Source organism: Trachemys scripta, chromosome 18, assembly GCF_013100865.1.
Source record: "Trachemys scripta elegans isolate TJP31775 chromosome 18, CAS_Tse_1.0, whole genome shotgun sequence".
NCBI classification, from domain to species: Eukaryota; Metazoa; Chordata; order Testudines; family Emydidae; genus Trachemys; species Trachemys scripta.
This window is the reverse complement of record NC_048315.1, coordinates 17,362,677-17,383,591: the sequence shown is the minus strand read 5'-3', so window position 1 is coordinate 17,383,591 and position 20,915 is coordinate 17,362,677. Positions and strand designations below refer to the sequence as shown.

Below are 20,915 nucleotides of genomic sequence, written 5' to 3'. Positions count from 1 at the left end.
GAATGTTTACCGGTCATTTCAGAGGCCATTTCTCCAGGCCCCAGACTCTCAGACTCACTGTCACATCCAAATGAATACTTGGAAGACAAAAAGGCTCCAGCCGGACAGAAGAATATGAGTCAGGGAGACCTCTTCTCTTTACTTGGATGAGCTATTTTTTGCATCAAACATAATTTAAAAGCAGCAGGATAGAGGGAAGGGTTTGTGAGTGGACAACACTAAAGCATAGAAACTACACCTAAGAAGGACCCACCTGCCTAGACTGAATGCCAATGAAAGAGCTGGTGCATCTCTGTCTGCTCATTTGGCCTTATTTCACATGCTATATGCCCAGATATAGCCTACCTTCCATCAGGCCTAGCCTTGGAGGTGTTACAGGTTTTTCTACATCTCAATGGAGCAAAAGGGGAAGATCAGTATTAAAACAAAACAGTTGGCAACTCTTGCAATATTATCATGAGTCTCGTGATATTTGGTATTTAACGTAAAAGCTCCTGGGCCCTGGGACAAGTAATTACGTGAGAATCTCAGCTCTCTTTTTATTAAGCCCCCATGGTTGCAGAAAGCTTGAAAATATGCCCTAAATTCTCATAAACCACAAGGCAAACAAAAAGAACTCAATGTATATATATTTTAAAATATAATGATTTTAAGGACAAGGTCATGATTTGGGGGGAAGGAGGACTGACTCTTGAATGTTTAGAGTTGGCAGTACTGATAAAGTAGCATTTTCCCAAATGCTTTATTCCTCCTTTTTTAAAATCAAAATACAAAGCCTGCCTCCAACTAACTTGTCAGAAGCCCAAAAGTTAAAATATCAAGAAGCCAGGAACTATCAGTTTCTTTGCACGCAGCTTGCACTGGTTTACCTTAAGGATTGAGTCAGTTTAACTGGCACAAAAGGTTGTGCGAACACATTTATTTCAGAGTTTGTGATCTCTGACAATTCATTTTTTCCTATGCTGCCTTTTAATTCAAAGGCCATCAATGGTCTGTTAGTTCCATCTGCTGGTTGTAGTCTGTCACTGCAAGGGGAATAATGCAGCCACACTAGACAATTATTGCTGCAGCGTATTTGTTATTTGAAGACTCACCCATAAAGCGTGTGTTGTACTTGTGTTTTTCTTGAGCAGCTCTGGGATGTGACTGATAGTCAGCTTTCTATGATTATGGCATGGATGTGCATAGGGACCGCTGCAGAAATGCCCTCTGTTATTCCAGAGCACGTGCACAATGCTGCAGCTGTTGAAACTCCTGGTATTGGTGTGACACAGTGATCAAGGTATCCAGGAAGTGATAGTTCACTTAGGACAAGGTACATCTGATACTGTATTAAATCACTAAATGCAGTGCAGCAGTGGCAGGATTTTTGTAAACTATGGAATGAGGTACGTCTAAAGTCAGAATCTGGTATCATGTACTGTCCTGCTGATGTAATGCCTGGCAAAGTCATCCCTGCAGAGTGTATCTGCTCCCTCAGAGGCAGGGAGCTTTTCTCTCTCCCTGTGGCTCTTAACCTTAATTGAGTCCAGTTGATAGAGGATATGGAGTTTCTTGTCATCAGCTCTCTTAAAGGGCTATAATGTATAATAGCAAGGTCATTACAAAGGGTAGAAAAGATTAGTTAAATTGATCAGTCAGTATAGATTAGTGGGAAAGCTAAAGTATCTTTTGGGTTAACAGGGGAGGAATAGACCCTTGTTAATGAATGATTTGCAATGCAATTAGGTGAGCTGCTAACTAAATTCCTCCTGCAGTTACAAATGTTACAAGATTCTCCTTCATTTCCTGTCCTACACTGTGGTGTAATATTGCTGCGTGCTGTCAAACAGCTCTTGCGTCCCACACCAGAGAGGCTGGATTTCTGTGGCAAATGAAGTGATCCCTATAAATCCTTTACTACCCACACAGAAGTGTTGTAAAGCTTAACTAGTTGATTTGTGGAAAATGTTCTGAGCTCCTTGGATGAAAGAATTGCAAAGTATTATTATGTCATTTGAGCAAAAATAGGTTATCTATGGGTGAAGTTGGGATGCAGAGGGAAACAATTAAGCAATTCAGATAGAATTTCCCCTGAAGAGTGCAGAGCAAACTGGCCATAGAAATAGAATTAAACAAGGTACGACAATTTGAGGGGGACCCCAGGCATGTGCAGCATGAGGAAAAAGTGAGCAGAGAGATGCAGTCTAGATGGTGCAGAGTTAAAATGATGGGTTGGCATATCCTCACTGTTTACATGCAGCTCTGGCTGCTGCACCAGGTTTGCTTATGGTCACATTCTTTGTTAGGCTAGAGGAGAAGAGCTATAGACTGTAAATACGACCTTTCTGAGATGCTGAATTCTTCAGTGCCTGCCAGCACACTGTATCTATCTACAGCCTCCAAGGACAAGCACTGGCACAGAGAGGTGAATTAGTAGAAAAACTAGAGGTTTATTTTTTAATAAAATACATTATTACAAAATAACCATTTCCCCACCACATATAATTACCAGGTGTTGTAATTGACCAAGAGGAACAGTGCTGTCTTCATCAGGAGGAGGCACTTCCTCTACTGGGCAGTGGTTTAGCCAGGGCTAACAAAGTCCCTACACATCAGACAGAGCCTAGGCTAATCCAGAGCATAGCTCCAAACAGCCTCTGTGCATTTCATAGTCAGACCACAGAAGGTCTAGGTGGGACTAGAACTGTCTGCTGTGATCTCATTAGACTCTATGGGGGTGTGTGCCTTATCACATGTGATGCCAACACCCAACTAGGGATCAGGAGGGTGATGTAATCAGTGCTGTTTGGGTCTTCCCATGTTTGTTTTAGACTCAGTACTTAGTTTGGCCTAACCTCTCTCCCTCTCTGTATATTGTATTTGGACCAAGGATGATAGCACTTGACATAGGCTGACCAGATAGCAAATGTGAAAAATCGGGACGGGTTGGGGGGTAATAGGCGCCTATATAAGACCAAGCCCTGAATATTGGGACTGACCCTATAAAATGGGGACAGCTGGTCACCCTAACTTCAGAGGGCCTTTTAAAAAAAGAGCAACAAGGAAAAAGTCCCTCTGTGCTTTAACTGAATGGGGCTCCATGCTTCTCTTTTCTTGGGGTGAACTCAGTGGGGATCCCCCATGCCAGAATAGTTTTGTCACCACTAGTCAGTGCCTAAAGCTGCGACTAAATCAGAACCATCTGCTGTCTTGCAGCCCATTGGCCTTCCACTCACATTTTGGCTGAGCTCATAAAGGTGTGCACTCCTATCCTGACAAATATAGTCTGCTGAACCATAGACCAGATGTATCAGCCTAGGAAGACTCAGTCTAAGGTATAAAATGGTGAGTTCAGCTGGCATTTGATCTGTGATGGCCTGATGAACTGGGGGCTATTTCAACATATCAGAAGAGGAAGAGGGTACAGGTTCTTCTTTCAGTGCAGACCCTGCCAAGAAAGAGACAGGTTCAGTAAAAGTCATCACCACCGTCTCCTGGATGGGTCTTCCAGCCCAGCACCTCCCCAGGAGGCACAGCTCTGAGCTAAGCTGTACTTCAGCTGACTTTGCCATAGTCACGCCCAAAACTTTACGAGTAACCCAGGTCATTCACCCCAGATGTTATCTCCATGATGCGGGCATGCACCCAACCCACACAATGAAATATTGACACCTATTAAGATTTTACGGCCCCCGTCTGTTGATCTAACTAACCATAAGCCACATCTGCAACCCTATTTCAGCTCTCTCTTGTTGCTCTCCCCAGCTCTGTTATCTTAACAGCATCTTTCTCATGCCTTGTGTGAAACAGGGAGGGCCAGATTCATCACTGGGTCAAATGGTGTGACTTCATCAACTTTCAATGGTGCATCTAACTTAGATAGGGGAGTCCACTTACATTTCACTGAGAGCCCGTCACATTGTTCTGCAGATTGCTCATGGAGGAAGGGGAAGCCTCTTCTTTTTCCTGTGATATTGCCCAGTCCAAACCAGATGAAACAATTATTCCTTCTGGGATTACCCCACAACAGCATCAGTGATAAAGACTAATCTCTGTTGTGCAACAGTAGCCATGATCCAATTGGTCTCAATGTTTCACACCATGCTTAGTAAAGCATTCCCAACTCTTTGGAAATCAGAGTAGGTTTGTGTTAAAAGTAGGGCTGTCGATTAATCACAGTTAACTCACGTGATTAACTCAAAAAAATTAATCACTATTTAAAAAATTAATCGCGATTAATCACAGTTTTAATCGCATTGTTATAGAATAGAATACCAATTGAAATTTATTAAATATTTTGGATGTTTTTCTACATTTTCATATATATTCTGTGTTGTAATTGAAGTCAAAGTGTATGGTTTTTATTATAAAAATTTTCACTGTAAAAATGATAAACAAAAGAAACAGTATTTTTCAGTTCACCTCATACAAGTACTGAAGCGTGATCTTTGTTGTGAAAGTACAACTTTACAAATGTAGATTTTTTTGTTACATAACTGCACTCAAAAACAAAACAATGTAAAACTTCAGAGCCTATAAGTCCACTCAGTCCTACTTCTTGTTCAACCAATCGCTAAGAAAAATAAGTTTGTTCACATTTACAGGAGATAATGCTGCCCTCTACTTATTTACAATGTCACCAGAAAGTGAGAGCAGGTATTTGCATGGCACTTTTTTAGGTATCTACGTGCCAGATATGCTAAACATTCGTATTCCCCTTCATGTTTCGGCCACCATTCCAGAGGACATGCTTCCATGCTGATGATGCTCGTTAAAAAAATAATGCGTTAATTAAATTTGTGACTGAACTCTTTGGGGGAGAATTGTATATCCCCTGCTGTTTTATCTGCATTTCATGTTATAGCAGTCTCAGATGATGACCCAGCACATTTTCTTTATTTTAAGAACACTTTCACTGCAGATTTGACAAAACGCAAAGAAGGTACCAATGTGAGATTTCTAAAGATAGTTACAGCACTCGACCCAAGGTTTAAGAATCTGAAGTGCCTTCCAAAATCTGAGAGGGACGAGGTGTGGAGCATGCTTTCAGAAGTCTTAAAAGAGCAGCACTCCGATGCAGAAACTACAGAACCCGAACCATCAAAAAAGAAAATCAACCTTCTGCTGGTGGCATCTGACAGATAATGAAAATGAACATGTGTCAGTCCGCACTGCTTTGGATTGTTATCAAGCAGAACCCGTCATCAGCATGGACGCACATTCCCTGGAATGGTGGTTGAAGCATGAAGGGACATATGAATCTTTAGCACATCTGGCACATAAATATCTTGCAATGTCAGCTACAACAATGCCATGAGAACGCCTGTTCTCACTTTCAGGTGACACTGTAAACAAGAAGCAGGCAACATTATCTCCTGCAAATGTAAACAAACTTGTTTGAGCAATTGGCTGAACAAGAAGTAGGTCTGAGTGGACTTGCAGGCTCTAAAATTTTACATTGGCTTATTGTTGAATGCAGTTTTTTTGTACATAATTCTACATTTGTAAGTTCAACTTTCATGATAAAGAGATTGCACTACAGTACTTGTATGAGGTGAATTGAAAAATACTATTTATTTTGTTTTTTTACAGTGCAAATACTTGTAATAAAAATAAATATAAATTGAGCAGTGTACACTTTTTATTCTGTTGTAATTGAAATCAATATATTTGAAAATGTAGAAAACATCCAAAAATATTTAAATAAATGGTATTCTATTATTGTTTAAGTTTGATTAATAATGCAATTAGTTTGATCGCGCGATTAGGCGCGATTAATTTTTTTAATCGCTTGACAGCTCTCGTTAAATGATACACTTACTGATCTTTCTAGAATATGTCCAGTGACTCATGAATAACCCAGATTTCAATGGGTATTCTTTTAAAACACCCAAGAATAAATTCTTTCTGCAAGTCACCTCTTGTCCTGTAGGATGCACTGTAGATAGAGCAAAGGATTTAACCCCAACTTCACCTCATGACTCTGAGAATGGATCATTAGACATAAGGACTGAGATTTTCAAATCCACCTAGGAGATCTGGGTGATCAATGCCCATTAAAATTAATTTCTGGAATAGCTGTTCATTTGAATGGAAATTGACAGTCCAGATCCCTTAGGCAGCTGTGAAAAAACAATCTAGATTTGCAGTGTTGCAATGTTATGATGTTATTCTAAGATGATATGTGTGAAATTAATGGGCAGCAGGATTAAAACAAATAAAAGGAAGTTCTTCTTCACACAGTGCACAGTCAACTTGTGGAACTCCTTGCCTAAGGAGGTTGTGAAGGCTAGGACTATAACAGGGTTTAAAAGAGAACTGGATAAATTCATGGAGGTTAAGTCCATTAATGGCTATTAGCCAGGATGGGTAAGGAATGGTGTCCCTAGCCTCTGTTTGTCAGAGGATGGAGATGGATGGCAGGAGAGAGATCATTGATCATTACCTGTTAGGTTCACTCCCTCTGGGGCACCTGGCATTGGACACTGTCAGTAGACAGGATACTGGGCTGGATGGACCTTTGGTCTGACCCAGTACGGCCATTCTTATGTTCTTATTGGGTTTTAAAAGCAGTCAGTGCTGGCCTAGCTCTGCTCCCACTGAAGCCAATGGGAGTTTTGCCATTGACTCCAGTCATAGCAGAGTTAGCGCAAACACTGACTGATGCTCTTTAGTGATTGGACCACTGAGGGAATAAGCAAAGAGCTAATGGAAATTCTTCATATCCAAGGGCCTTGTAACTTCAGAGCTGAAGGTCATGGGTTCTAGTCTCTGTTCAGTGTTATGTGGATTTGACAATCACTAGAGCCAACCGATCCAGAGAAGGAAGCGTCTAGCCGCTCTCCAAAATATTTTTATATACTGTACATACACACACAGACAGATTTGTTGTATAATCTCTATACATGAACACACATAAATATATACAAATACCTCCTGCTCTCTGCAGTCTCAGGTAAAAGAGGAATTAATTGTTACTTACACACACGGGAGTCCTCATTTCCGCATATTTGAACTTCCTCTGTTTGTAATAATCCCGTCGTGGGAGAAAGTGCAGCAGGAGCAGATCACACACTATAGATGCCTTAAATCAGACAAAGCATGACACAGAAACCAGACCATGGTTAGGGCAGCACCTAAAGTATTAGATCTTCTAAACCAGGAATCTGCACCAATCTCCTGAGTCCATAACATTCATCCCAAATATCAGGGGGTAGCCGTGTTAGTCTGTATCTACAAAAACAACAAAGAGTCTGGTGGCACCTTAAAGACTAACAGATTTATTTGGGCATAAGCTTTCGTGAGTAAAAACCTCACTTCTTCGGATGCAACTCTTTGTTGTTTTTATTCATCCCAAAGTATCCCAAAGCACCTTGCAAATAGCAATCACTTCATCCACTTTGGACGTGGAACAAGGCAGCTGTTTAATAGTGCAGAGTCATACTGCACCTTAGTTTAGGACAGAAGTGATACATGCAGGATTCAAGCCAGGGGACTTAAGTAGGCAGAAAGTAATTACTTAAACTGTAATTTGGCTAACACCCTAAGTTTAACACCCTTCCTGTTGCAAAAGGTGCCATGCAGTCTTTAATGGCAACAAGCAGCCAGGATCCCAATGTGGTATCTCACCTCAAAGACAGAACCTCACCGCTGAAAGCCATGCTGGGGTATTGGTTTGGTACAGATGCAAAAGGAAGACCTCTACCTATCAGCCAGAATATTTGTTCCAGCGTTTCTTTTGGAAGTCTCCCATGAAAATATTGACCAGGCCTGACTTTCCTTAGCTTGACTGGGTCCAGCAAGATGGCAGTCCAAGCTGATATGCAGACCATCTAACATCAGTCCCCATTGCACTGTGGTTTGTTCATATCTAGGGGATCTGGAGATAGATGAGCTCTATTGCAAGGAAATATCTCCTCCTATTCATTTTGCATTTTCCACATTTACAGGGCGGGGTGGATGCCTATGTGGAGCTGGTATTTTGCTATAGCTCAGAGTCACTTTCAGTGCCACATGCAAGCAGAATAATTTGCATGTTCACATGCAGGCTGGACATAGCAATACTCACCACTCCAAATATACCAATTCCAGAGCCTATCGTGGTCATCGTTGGGATGATGTCAAATTTACCTGCCTGAATAAAATCAGAGAAAATAGGCAGGATCTCTTAATAAAGCAGAGGAATCCTGCAGGGGGAAGGAACGAGTAGGGCTAGAAATGACCCTGCTAAGGAACCTTGCGTGGGTACCACTAGAAGAGTTCACTCCCTCTCAGAGGTATGCAGGAGCTGTGGATACCCCTCTAGAGAAGGAGATGGGGTGACTGGGCATTTTAGATATCAAGCCATTACTTTCTTTTTCTTTTGTGAACTGAATATTCCTGAAGGCACTGGGATTTCCGTCCATGCTACTGGAGTTCTCTATTTAGGCAAAGAAGAGGAAAAGGATGGGCAGTTCCAATGGCTTTCCTTATGCTCCTCCTGCAATGCTCCTCAACTACTCATGATCCAAAGAGACCAGTTTCTGGTGACAAGGGGCAAGTCTATCTCCACACCCATGCTTGGTGTCTGTGCTAAGACTGCCAACCAGAGTGCCATCTATACTAATGTAGGGGTGAGTCTGGGATGTGGGCACCAGGAAAAGACCGAGACCATCAGCTCACAATGGTTACTTTCTGATTGACCAAACCATTAGTTTTGATGACTGTGACCTATTATCTTTAAACACCAGCCTTAGAAAATGGCTTGCAGTGCTGTGGCCATTGTGGAAAGTATAAAGAGCTGGTGTAAATAGCTGTACAGAGAGAACCATTTGCAAAACCAGGAACTATGCTACATATTCCCGAGTGCCATCTACTGGCAGTTTATCTATTAACTTGCATCGAGAGAGAGAGCGAGAGCGCTCTGTCACAGCAGGAAGCACCCAGGACTCCAGCAGAAATCATATCCATCCCCACAAAGTTTGCTGAAACAATTCAACTCCTCTACTTCAGTAAATGAGCTTCAGGGATATATAGAAATGGCATACACGCCATCCTGACTCTCATTCAACCTTCATTCTGAGTCTAAGACCGTGAGAGGCACTAGATTCAGATACTGGGGTGGATTATATAACACATGAACTGGCAATGAAATTAAAAGCTAGGCTCATGAGAAATCCATGAATTAAATTTAAAATGAATTCACACAGGATGTTACCTTTCCATTCACCAGGATGTCGAACCGGATTCCAAACACCTTGTACAAAGTCCTGTAGTTAGTTCCATTCTCTCTGTAGTATTTGGCATACCTTTCCAATCAGACAGATAATATGTTAAATGGCCTTTCATGGTCTTTAGCAAACAAAAATAAACCAAACTAATATAAACCACTTAGAAAATTGAGAAATTAGAACTTTTGTGACTGAGTGGACAGAGGAAGGGACTGGGACTTGGGAGACTCTTGCCCTGCTGGATGACATAGGGCAAGTCACTTCCCTGCTTGGTGCCTCAGTTTCCCCATTTGGAAAATGGGGCTAATAATAGTGACATCCTTTGTAAAGTGCTTCGAGGATAAGAGCTGAGGAAAAGTGCTAGATAACAGCTTGTTAGTTAGTATTATTTTTACCCTGAAGCTGTCCTCTTCCAAATCAAAATCAGTGAATGAACTGAAAATATTCAACTGAAAATTTCATGACTAGCTAAGATGAGATGAGTTCATTTGCTCCTGTTTGAACATTTGTTGTTTATTGCTACTGGGTTCTTATTTGTTACTATTACGTAAATCTAAAGAAATGAATAACAAACAAATACAAAAAATGGGTGGGTATTTCAATATCTATAGCTAGGCAACCTATGATGAGGCATTCGACTGAGAATCCTATCCCACTAATGGGTGAATGGCTGTAGGGTGTGAATTTCTGTGATCACTGCAGTACCAGTTTAGAGGGTATCTGGCTGGTTTTAGGAAAGTTTGGCCTAACTCACAAATACCTTGTTCTTGACAATATGTGTAGTGAATATATTCATGCTCTTACTACATTTGGAACATGTTAATAAGGTGACCCACCAACTGCATGTTGTCTTTTTTTGCAGCCCACCCAGCATCCAAGTTTGATGGGGGGAACCCCAAAATCATTGGCTAGCATACTTCTGCCCCTCCTCGCCCCACTGAGGGAACACGGACCACTCTCAGCAGCACCTGCTGGCATGGCACCGCCAACTCTAAGGGGTTGGTAGGGTCAGAGAGCAAGCCTACTCTGCACTCACCCTGCAGGAGCGGCTCCTGCTCTTGGCATTGGAACCCAGCACAGAGGGTCAGTGCCACTCAGGTTTGGCCTGGCTGCCTCCCTCCTCCCCCTCCCCCGTTATGACAGAAGGGGAGCCGGGTCAAATTGTTGACCCCACGCACTAAGTCACAATGTCACTCACTCAAATTTGGCCCAGCCGCTCTGCCTGTCATGACAGAGGGGCAGTAATGATACTGACCGCCTGTGTTTTGAGAACTAAGAATGCAAAGTGCTATATAAGAGCTACGTGTTACTATTAAGTGCAGTGCCAGGTGTAGCACTATACAGCTATAGTGACAATTATGGGATCTGCTAACCCATTTCAGCAAAGGAAATACATCGTGTTGTGATTATTATGATGTTTTAATTGGGGGCATATGGGTGACCCTGGGAGGGTTTTGCAATGGCTCAAAGCTAGGAGTCTGGAGTGAGTGCCTGGGTGTGTGAGAAGAGGAAGAGAGGAAGGACAGCTGATTAAAGGGAGGTGGAGCATTTTCACTTCCTGGTCTAAAGCAAATGGCTGCTCTTTGCACATGCAACAGTGACATTTATTTTGGTAGCCTGGAGAATAATCCCTGTTTTTAGAGAGTCTGTAATGTGCTTTGACATCCTCCAAGATGAAGAAACTATATATGAAGGCTGAACAGAAGATAATAGGGCCATCTTACCTGAAGTTGAAGCCTGGTGAAACATTATTGTCATCATTGTAAAGTCCGTGAAACTGGTAAACAGGTTTACAGTAGGTCACGGGCCAGTCGAGGTCACAGTCCCAGTCTATGGTGATACCGACAACCCCACCCTATGAGAGACACGACAAAAGGACAGGAAATATCCACGTCATTATCATGCAGAAATTTGTGCTCAGGATGCTCTGATGCATCCTGGTTTTGTTAGCTTTTTAATTTGGAAAGGGATGCTCCATAGTAACATGTTTCACCTCTTCCTCTTCCCTGGTGTAAGATGCTAACATGTAGACCGGTGGCTTGTGTGAGAGCCATGCATGTGCACTTGTGGAGGTGGAGAGGGAAATGTTAACAAAAAGCAATAAGGAAGCAAAAAAGCCTGAACCAAAGCAGCGGTGAGCTTCTCAATACAAAGACCAAACAGGATGAGAAGGGTGGAGACAGAAAAAAAAATCCCCTCTTTATTTGTTCTAAAACAAACAACATTGTAGCACCTCGTGATCAGCAACGTGGCAAATACACACAATCCTTGTTAACATGAGCACAAAATGCTCTGCTTTTCCTGATCTCTTTTTGCAGATTAGATCTTAGGGCTTGGCTACACTTGCGAGTTACAGCGCATTAAAGGAGCCCCGGGTGCACTAGCTCACTACCCGTCCACACTGGCAAGACACGTAGAGCGCTCTGACTCCACGGCTAGAGCGCTCCTGGTACTCCACCTCGGCGAGTAAAATAATGTTTGATGCACCCCTGCTGGAGCGCCCCAGCGTCAGTGTGAACGAGGTGTTGCATTACTGAGCTCTGATCAGCCTCCAGAAACGTCCCATAATCTCCTTAAATCAAGTGGCCACTCTTGTCATTGTTTTGGAATCACTGCAGGCATGCCGATGTGACCTTTGAAAGCTCCGTTTCTGACAGCCAGCATGCTTATCTGCTCTGAGACAGCAACCATTACTGTGGAATGCTGTGTGTGAGAGAGGGGGAGGTCTGCTGCTCTCTGAACTTACAAGACAGCATGCTGACATGCTCTCAGCCCCCCAAAAACCCACTCTCTCTCCCCCCACATACACACAACACACTCCCTGTCACACTCCTCGCCCCCCCATCTGAAAAGCACCTTGCAGCCACTTGCATCCTGGGATAGCTACCACAATGCACTGCTCTCTGTGGCCACGCCAGTGCGCTGTCAGCTGTCAGTGTGGACAGACTACAGCGCTCTCCCTACTGCGCTCTCCAAAGGCAGTTTAACTCAAAGCACTCTACATCTGCAAGTGTAGCCATGCCCTAAGGATATGTCTGCATTTTGAGCTGGAGAAGACATGCCTGCTAGGTACATACTCAGGGCATCTAGTGCCTTATGCTGCTCACACCACCATGGCTACATTTTACTTTCAGCATGTTAGCTCAGCGAGTATGTCTCCCTGAGCTGAAATTTGTTCCTCCAGCTTGAAGTGTAAACAAGGACACCTTGTTGACTCCTATTTCCCAAGTTTGGATTTTGCTGCAAACAAAATATATAAAGTGATATGGATCAAGGTATAGAGCTGTGCTAATGACAATTTTTCACTTCAGTGGCCAAACCCCCTCCCCCCCCTCCACATTTCAGGTCAACCTCATACACCCCCTCATTCTCATGACCAAAGCAAACATCAGTTGAAATCTGTGTACCTTAAAGGCCAGAGCACGAAAATTTTGTCCCGATTCCTTCACAATGTATCCTAGCTCAAACACAGGGCACAAGGGATCTTTGTTTTTGTGGTAGGAGCATTTTTTCAGATAGCTTGTGGTAATGCCCTCCACCAGGTTGCGTCTGTGAATAAAAAAGAATCTGCATGTCAACTGAATGAAATGTGATAGTTTGATTAGTTGTGGTATAAAAAGCCAGATTTTCAAATGAGCTCATTACTCACCACCCAGCAGCTGATGTCCAGAGTCTCATAAGAGTTCTGCACCCAACGTGCAAAGTTCTTTTGAAAATCTGGACACTTGTTTCCATGCCTGAGCGGGTACTGAGCTCTTTCGAAAAGCTAGGCCATAGTGAGCATCGTGCTTTAAAATCAGCAACACGAGAGCAAAGAACGTACATTGTTTTGCAAAACTTATAATTTAGAGACAGAAATAAGGATTGAAACAAGGCTCAGAAATTTGTTTTCAAAGGAGTGGAAGAGAGGGTTTTAGCTATAAACCATTATGGACACAGTGCTCCAGATTGTTTCTGTTGTTGTTTGTTTATATTGCAGTAGTACCTACAGGCCACAGTCAGGACAGGTCCCATTGTGCTAGGTGCTGTACTAACACATACTATGGGTACATCTACACTACGGGGGGGAGTCGATTTAAGATACGCAAATTCAGCTACGTGAATAGCGTAGCTGAATTCGACGTATCGCAGCCGACTTACCCCGCTGTGAGAACGGCGGCAAAACCGACTTCTGCGGCTTTCTGTCGGCGGCGCTTACTCCCACCTCCGCTGGTGGAGTAAGAGTGCCGATTTGGGGATCGATTGTCGCGTCCCAACGGGACGCGATAAATCGATCCCGGAGAGGTCGATTTCTACCCGCCGATTCAGGCGGGTAGTGTAGACCTAGCCTAAGAGAGTTCCTGGCCAAAAGGGCATAACGCTCACTTACACTATTTTAAACCAGATTAACTTCATTCAAGTCAGTTGGAGTTTCTCTGGATTTACATTAGTGTAACTGGTCCCATTTTGACTTTGTAACATGGTTTTGTCATGAAGAAATTAAGATAGTGAAGGCAAAATATGACAGAGGGATTTGTTTAGCTGGGTTCTGTGCATTTCACCTTATTACCACTGTAGAATATCTTATTCTCTTTCTCCCCTCCTGGGAGCACTGAACTGGCAATCCCTGGCACTGAGTAATGGTGGCTGGACAGACTCTACTGAATACATGCTGCTTGAGACAGCAGCATGGATTAATGTCAGGTTACTGTGTATTTAACCTCATAAATAGTACAGGGACAGGACAAATCTATAGAAGGGAAATCTGTCATGCCCAGCACAAATGACTTTTGTTCATTTGTTCTGGATCAAATTTATAATCAGACTAGCAACAAATCCTCTTACCCTTGTTCCTTTGGTCAGAGAGACAGTTTACAGAGAGGCACTGAGGGAATTATTTCCTAAATCAATTACTATATTAGAAGCAGAAATTGTAATGATGTGAAGGGCCTTTGACAATTTCTATACTATCTAGGTTGTCCTGGTGCTTTAGCTGCTCCCACTGTAGTACTTCATTTTATATTTCTGCCTTCAGAAGAATAAAAAGACAGAGAAAGAGGAGAGGTGTGTGTACCATGACAACTGAGCTCTCCAGTAAATTTCATTGCAATCTCTGCTTCTCTGATTTTAAGACTAAAATTAGACACCATTTACAGCCAAATACAGCTGAATGCTAGCACCAACGCAGCAGGTTTTACATAGCTGAAGTGTTCCTTATAATACTACCTAGTTCCTATGTAGGCATTTTTCATCAGTAGATCTCAAAGTTCTTTACAAAGGAGGTCTGCATGATTACCCCCATTTTATGGATGGATAAACTGAGGCATATAGCGGGCAAAGTGACTTGTCCAAGGTCAGTGGCACAGCTGGGAATAGAACTAGGTCTCCTGAGTCCCAATCCAGTGCTCTAGCCACTAGGGGTATGGCTACCCTGCAGTTGGATGTGAGCTTCCCAGTCTGGGTAGACAGACTCGTGCTAGCTGGACTTGAGCTAACATAGCAAAAATAGCAGTGTGGACGTTGCTGCAGAGGCTCGGGCTAGCCACCCAATCGCCTGTGTCTGAGCTCAGGTGGCCTAACTTTATAACGCGTGGTTTAGTGTAGCTAGGAGTGAGTCTCTGCCAGTGCAGCAACGTCTACACCACTATTTCTAGTGTGCTAGTGTAACACCGACAGACCCTGGTCATCGGCGGGCGGGATCGAATGTGGGGCCGCTGAAGCTTAGTGCATGAGCCTCTACTGCTTGAGCTAAAAGCCAACTGGCTCTTAGCTAAGGCCGTAGAGCAGACTCATTTTAACTCTCTAAGTGGTCCCGGTGCCACTAGATGGATCAGAACACCACACCCAGAAGGTGTGTGAGTTAGGGCTAGTCTACGCTGGTAGCGCTTTAATGTGCCTTGTGTGGTTGCAGCAGAGCACTGGGGGAGAGGTCTCCTAGCATTCTAAAAAACCCCACCTCCACAAGGGGAGTGGCTCCCAGCGCTGGTGCACTGTTTACACTGGCACTTTACAGCACTGAAACTTGCTGCGCATTGTGGGGTGTTTTTTCACACCCCTGAGCGAGAAAGTTGCAGCTCTGTAAATTGCCAGTGTAGACAAGCCCTTACACTAGTGTGAATCTGTGTGCCCAGGCTGAGACTCGCTCCCAGCTATACTAAACCATGTGTTATAAAGTTAGGCCCTGCTCTTGCGAATAAGTTCATAACTTTACTCACATGAGCAGTCTTATTGTTTGGAGGGTCAGGGCTTTCGTCCCCATTTTGGTTAGCGACTTTAAGGATCTGTCCTGATTCCTGCTAACTGATTTGTTATTGAATGCTGCAGTCAACCAAATACTGGACTCAGGGACAAAAGATGGTGTTTTCTGCACCAAATGAGCCAAGAGCTATAAGTACAATACTACATTGCTTTACATAGTGGCAGGGATCAAACTCTTTAGCGATCAGAAAAAAAAAAAGTCATACGGATTTGACATTTGATCTCTTTTTAAAAAAAAAAACATATACTCACCTGGAGACTTTAAACGTGGGGAAGGTGATGCTGTTCTTAATAAATAAGGTAAAATTTTCAGCTTCTAAGAGCAATGGGGGGCTGAAAAATACACGTGTTAACAAGAGCTTGTCTTTCAGTTAGCCAACATCTAAAGTAATTACAATAAAGGGAAGAAAAATAGATGCAAAGAAATTATTTGGGATAGCATCCAAACGATCACATTCAGGACCCAATGAGAGATTTGGTCTGGTCCTTGCACTTTCTAGATAAAAAGATGAATTCCAAAGTACCCTAGGTAGAAGCACTATAGAGAAGGGGGAATTTTTGCTATGCAGACAAGCCTTGTCTTGTGCCCGATGAAGGAGATTCCTTTCAGTATATGCTGTGTTGACTTTACTGTGGAGAAGCAATAATACAGAAGCCAAATGTCCTCTCCTCATCCCCACCCACTGATCAGTTGGCTGATACAGAGACTAGGCTTTGGTTTTGCAGCTGGCTACTGTACAGCACCTGACGTTTTACAGTTAGAACAGAGGAATTTGAATTACTTTTCTGCTGAACATGTTGGCCAAATTCTGAAGTCTTTATCCTCAAGCAAAACTCCCACTAAAGGCAACAAGCTCAAATCCATGGCTCATGAGAGACTCTCACTCTCAATGATGGGAGCTCCTTATTTTCTATGGTAAGATCCTGTGCAACCTCAAAAAGGGGCAGGGAGCTCTCTGACCCATACGCAGGACTCAAGGCTCCTGGCTTTTCATGCCACCATTGCTGGGGAAGAAAGGAGGCTACTAAAACCCTGGCATAACAATACACCCTAAAGCCTGGAAGCAGCCATGGAGGAAGGAGATAGGCTGGTCAGAGCACCCATAACATGATCTGGTGGCTGGGATGACCGAGAAGGACTCCAGAGCCATTATTGATGCCCATCCCTTGAATGCATGCAGGGTATGTGTCTGATAGGCTCCTGCTTCTCCCCAGTTCTGGTGACTCAGGGAAGTGGGAGAAGCAGCATGGGGATTACGCAGCTACCTCACTGGGTTGGAGCAGCCCTTACCCCAAAGAGGGATATAAGGGGGGGAAATTCACTTCTCCTCTGCTAAGATCTGCTCAATCAAGAAGCCATTTGTAGTGCACAACGGCAGCTTTTTTGAACTTACTAACTTATGAAAAATGCTACGTGTTCATATGTACCCAACCCAGGAGACGGTGCTCTATTAGCTAGCTGCATTTCCTGTGTAACAGGGCAGTCTGTCCTCTCTTTAAGAGTAGTTGTGGCATGGGTCCAGCCAGCCGTGTTCCAAGGCTTGGCTCCTTTAAGGACAGATATTCTGGGACTTGTAGGTCTTCTAAAGATCACATGACCAAACAGAGAGTAAGTCCTGCTGGAGATTGGGGGTCAGGTTAAGTGACAGTCATGTGACAGGCTACAGTATATCAGGCAAGCCAGTGGCTCAGGAGAAAGACTGGCAGGAGGTTCTTCATGGTGGGCTAGAGCAGGGATTCTCAGCGTTTTTCTTTGTGACTCCCCCCCCGACCCCCAACATACTATAAAAACTCCACAGCCCACCTAGGCCACAACTGTTTTTCTGCATGTAAAAGCCAGAGCCGACATTAGGGGGCAGCAAGCAGAGCAATTGTCCAGGGCCCCACGCCACAAGGAGCCCCATGACACTATAAGTTGCTCAGGCTTCAGCTTCAGCTCTGGATGGCGAGACTTCGGCTTTCTGCCCTGGGCCCCAGTGAGCCTAATGTTGGCCCTGCTTGGCGGACCCCCTGAAACCTGCTCACAGCCCCCCAGGGGGCCTCGGTTGAGAATTGCTGGGCTAGAGAATGCTGGGGAACAGACATCTGGGAGGAGTTGAGGAGGTAAGATTTAGAAGAAGCTGGGAAGGGCACACAGAAGAAGGAAGAGGCTTGGGCAATACACCACTAGTGGGCTATATTGAGGTTGCTGGGGAGGGAGCCCCTGGATAAACAGGGTAAGGATTCTGAGCCTCGGGGAAGAGCTGTAGCACTGCTTGACCCTGGGAGAGTTGCTGGAAGCCTATCTTTGTTTGGAAATTTGACTTACCCTGAAAGGGGAAGGACCTTTGCCGTAGTGCCTGGAAGACTCTGTGATGGATTTGGAGCGTCTCTGTAATTTATGAATACAGTATGTTGAGATGGTTATTGGGATGTTTACTGTATGACTATGTTGGTTTAGATTAACAGGTGACTGTCAGGAAAAACAAGCAGGAAGGGAAACAAGTAGCTCCAGTTAAGCTACTTCTCAGCAAACTCTTGAGAGTTGTTAAGAGACGATGCCAAAATAGGAAAAGGCCTGGGAATGCAGGTGATTAAAAGAACTGTGGCAGGTTTTAAAAGGAACATTCTCTCAAGACAGGGGAGTAGTGGATCAAGGGAACTCACACATGACACCTTGCTCGATGTGTCTGGAGATGTTATGCCTGCCAGTACTCAGGGGATGGGAAGCTTTTAGCTAAGAAAGACTGTTGTTTTAAAATCCTTTCTGTCTAAGTGCTTTGTTCCACTATTTAAAATACTACTTTTGTTTCAGGAAAGCTGTCTGATCCCTGTAAACTATTGATCACAGATTCCTGCAGGGAAGAACAACAGGTACTTGAGTTAAGTTGAACCTGCTGGATAGGAATGGTTGATCCACAGGGTGCTGTAGCCCAGGAATGGTCTAAATGTGGAAGAATTGTGGTAAAGGCAAAAGACCTCAAATGGTGCACTCAGAGAAACTGGGAAGAGGACAAACTTACAGGTAGCCCTGTAACCATGACAGCCCCAACCACTCAAACACACCAGAATCCAAAAGGGAAGATTATGACTCTCAGCTTGAGGATGGGGGAACGGAGGCGGTGAAGGCATCTGTTGCTGGATCAGGTAAGCTGCTCTGGCATGTACATTATAGAGCACTTCTGCAAGACACTCCACAGAATTTCCCAGCCATATACACGTGTGTGAAAGTGTGATGGAAGTTCCTTGGTTGCTGATAAGGTGTGTGACAAATGTGAGATCTGGGAAATTTAAGGAGTTCAATAAAGCTGAAGTACTAAAGGGACCCCACCAGATCATCTAGTCTAACCCCCTGTATGTCACAGCCTCCCATACCACCCAGCACCCACACACTAAACCCAATGATGAATTGTATTGAAATGTGCCAGGCAGGCATGGAACAATAAGTGGAACAATAAGTGTTATGCTGATTTCCTGGGGAATGATTAATGCAAATTCTACGACCCCAGTTATCCAGCTTTTTGAAGCTGTGCCCTACGGAGAGGGCCATTGATTGGTGATTGCCTGGTCAAGGATACTGGAGAGCAAAGGCCTGTGCTGTATAAAGACACACAGCTAAATTGTCCAGTTGGAAGGTCTAGTTCCTGATTGAAAAATTGACATGAACTTGTAACCAAGGGGGCAAACCCAGTTGTGGGGTTTGAATGATTGACAAGTATTCTAGGCTGGAGTTGGGGGTGACTTCTGGGAAGTTTTTAGCATGCATGTAAGTTCTATTAATGTTTTTTTATACATTTTCTCTGTAATGCTTTTCCCCTAAGAATACACGTGCTTGCTTAGAAAGAGCTGTGTGGTAAATTGTAATGGCTGGCAGTACACTGTTCAGAGCTCTCAGAGACAGAAACCAATGCACGGGGGCTGGCCTTTAGGTAGACTGGCTTGCCAGGGATATCAGACTGGCTGGCAGGGAGCTGTGCCTTAAGACCCCGTTCTGAAGGGAGAGTGATGGGTCTCCACCCAAGAGAGGTGACAGTTGGGAGCCAGAAACCTTAAATGTGCCCCCATGGGACCATGGAGGGTGAATATAAGTGAGTTACCCTGAAACTGCAACACATGGCACCTGCCACCCCAGCCCACCACCAGGGATGTACTTACTGCTCTGCAAAACTGTGGCCATGTTCCAAGGTCATGGAGCAGCAGGGTCAGCATTTGGCCCCAGTAGAGTTTTGCCTGAGTAGGGGCTTCAGGATTTGGCTCATGAGCAGCAGTAGTTAGGCAGTGGTCTTGTTCCAGTGCAATCCTAACCTTACATGTAATACTAGCAATGCCCCTCACAACCAAGAAGGGAAATCTGACTGAAAATAGGACCATTTCTTACTCAGGAATCTGATCGTCCTCTTCTACAGGGCACCAGCCAAAAATCTCACAGGTCTTGTCATTGCTGTTGAAATCTACACACTTCCCAGTCATGATACCTGAAGAAAACAGGGTTTAAAGTTCACACTTGCAGTTGAATATGGGACTGTCCAACAGTTGTAGATGCTCACTGTCAAATCTCACATTATTGAGACAAAGGGCAGCCTTGTGCTCCTAGAACTTGGAAGACTGTTCAAATCACAGCTCTGCCACAGACTCCCTGTGTGACCTTGAACAAGTCACATAGTCTTTTTGTGTCTCAGTTCCCCATCTGTGAAACAGCGATAACTGTCCTTCCTTTGTTTCTTTTGTCTGTTTGGTTTGTAAGCTTTTTGGGACACAGACTGTCTCTTACCCTGTGTTTTTCCAGTACACACCACAATGGGGCCCTGATCTTGCTTGAGAGTAAACAGTAACTAATAAATAAATAAATTATTATAATAGGCCTGGTGGCAAATATCTCACACACCACAAGGAAGGCAATAATGCTGTAGCAGAGTGTCTATGAGGCTTTGCACTTAGTCTGTGGTTAACTCACTCAGTTTTAAAACTTTGGGGGACAATAACACTATCTTCATATGTGGGTCAGATTCACCCTTGTGCAGAGGGTCAGCACAGAGTCGATGCAACACTTTAAACCAGCAAAATAGGTCTTGTGCCTTCTGCACAGGGGTGAATTTCACCCAGCAGACTGGGGCTAAGGGAGTTGGGTATGGCCAAAGAATGTGAGTCCATGGCAAAGCCACAAACAGATGCCAAGAGTTCTGACTCCCCCTGACCACTCCAGCAAATAGTTTACTTTGATTGTTAGGAAGCAGTAAGGATTTGAGGATCAGGAGATCCTGTTCCTTGTGAGTCCAGATATTTGCTCAGTTTTTAGCAGCACCTGTTGTCAGAGATCTAGCTGAGTGGTTTCTCCTAGACATTTACCACACTGCTGTGAAGGACCCAACCACTGAATCCTGTGAGCTGAAATGCTCCAGAATCTGAACAGGCTGTGTCTCTGGCTTGGAGTCTCTAGGCACACTCTTGGTAGGGGTGTGAGACAGAGGATCTGCTTGAGATCCCATAGTCCAACTGCCTGGCCCAGGA

At 44.0% G+C, this 20,915-nt stretch overlaps 1 protein-coding gene across 2 annotated transcripts in view; it reads right to left on the bottom strand.

Moving 5' to 3' along the window:
• Window positions 1–2,292: 2,292 nt before the first annotated feature.
• The window catches only part of P2RX1 (purinergic receptor P2X 1), a 32,946-nt gene continuing 14,323 nt past the window's right edge, over window positions 2,293–20,915 (bottom strand). Inside the window, exons 5-14 of one of the 2 annotated variants that reach the window (XM_034752817.1) lie at window positions 19,786–19,882; window positions 17,737–17,799; window positions 15,681–15,761; window positions 12,599–12,740; window positions 10,916–11,046; window positions 9,179–9,269; window positions 8,051–8,116; window positions 6,965–7,066; window positions 3,880–3,948; window positions 2,293–3,430 (exon numbers count right to left, since the gene is read on the bottom strand). In XM_034752817.1, coding sequence (XP_034608708.1) covers window positions 3,883–3,948; window positions 6,965–7,066; window positions 8,051–8,116; window positions 9,179–9,269; window positions 10,916–11,046; window positions 12,599–12,740; window positions 15,681–15,761; window positions 17,737–17,799; window positions 19,786–19,882 — 839 coding nt within the window. In that variant the 3' untranslated portion in view covers window positions 2,293–3,430; window positions 3,880–3,882. The remainder of the gene's footprint in view (window positions 3,431–3,879; window positions 3,949–6,964; window positions 7,067–8,050; window positions 8,117–9,178; window positions 9,270–10,915; window positions 11,047–12,598; window positions 12,741–15,680; window positions 15,762–17,736; window positions 17,800–19,785; window positions 19,883–20,915) is intronic. The other variant, XM_034752818.1, reaches the window with a different exon arrangement.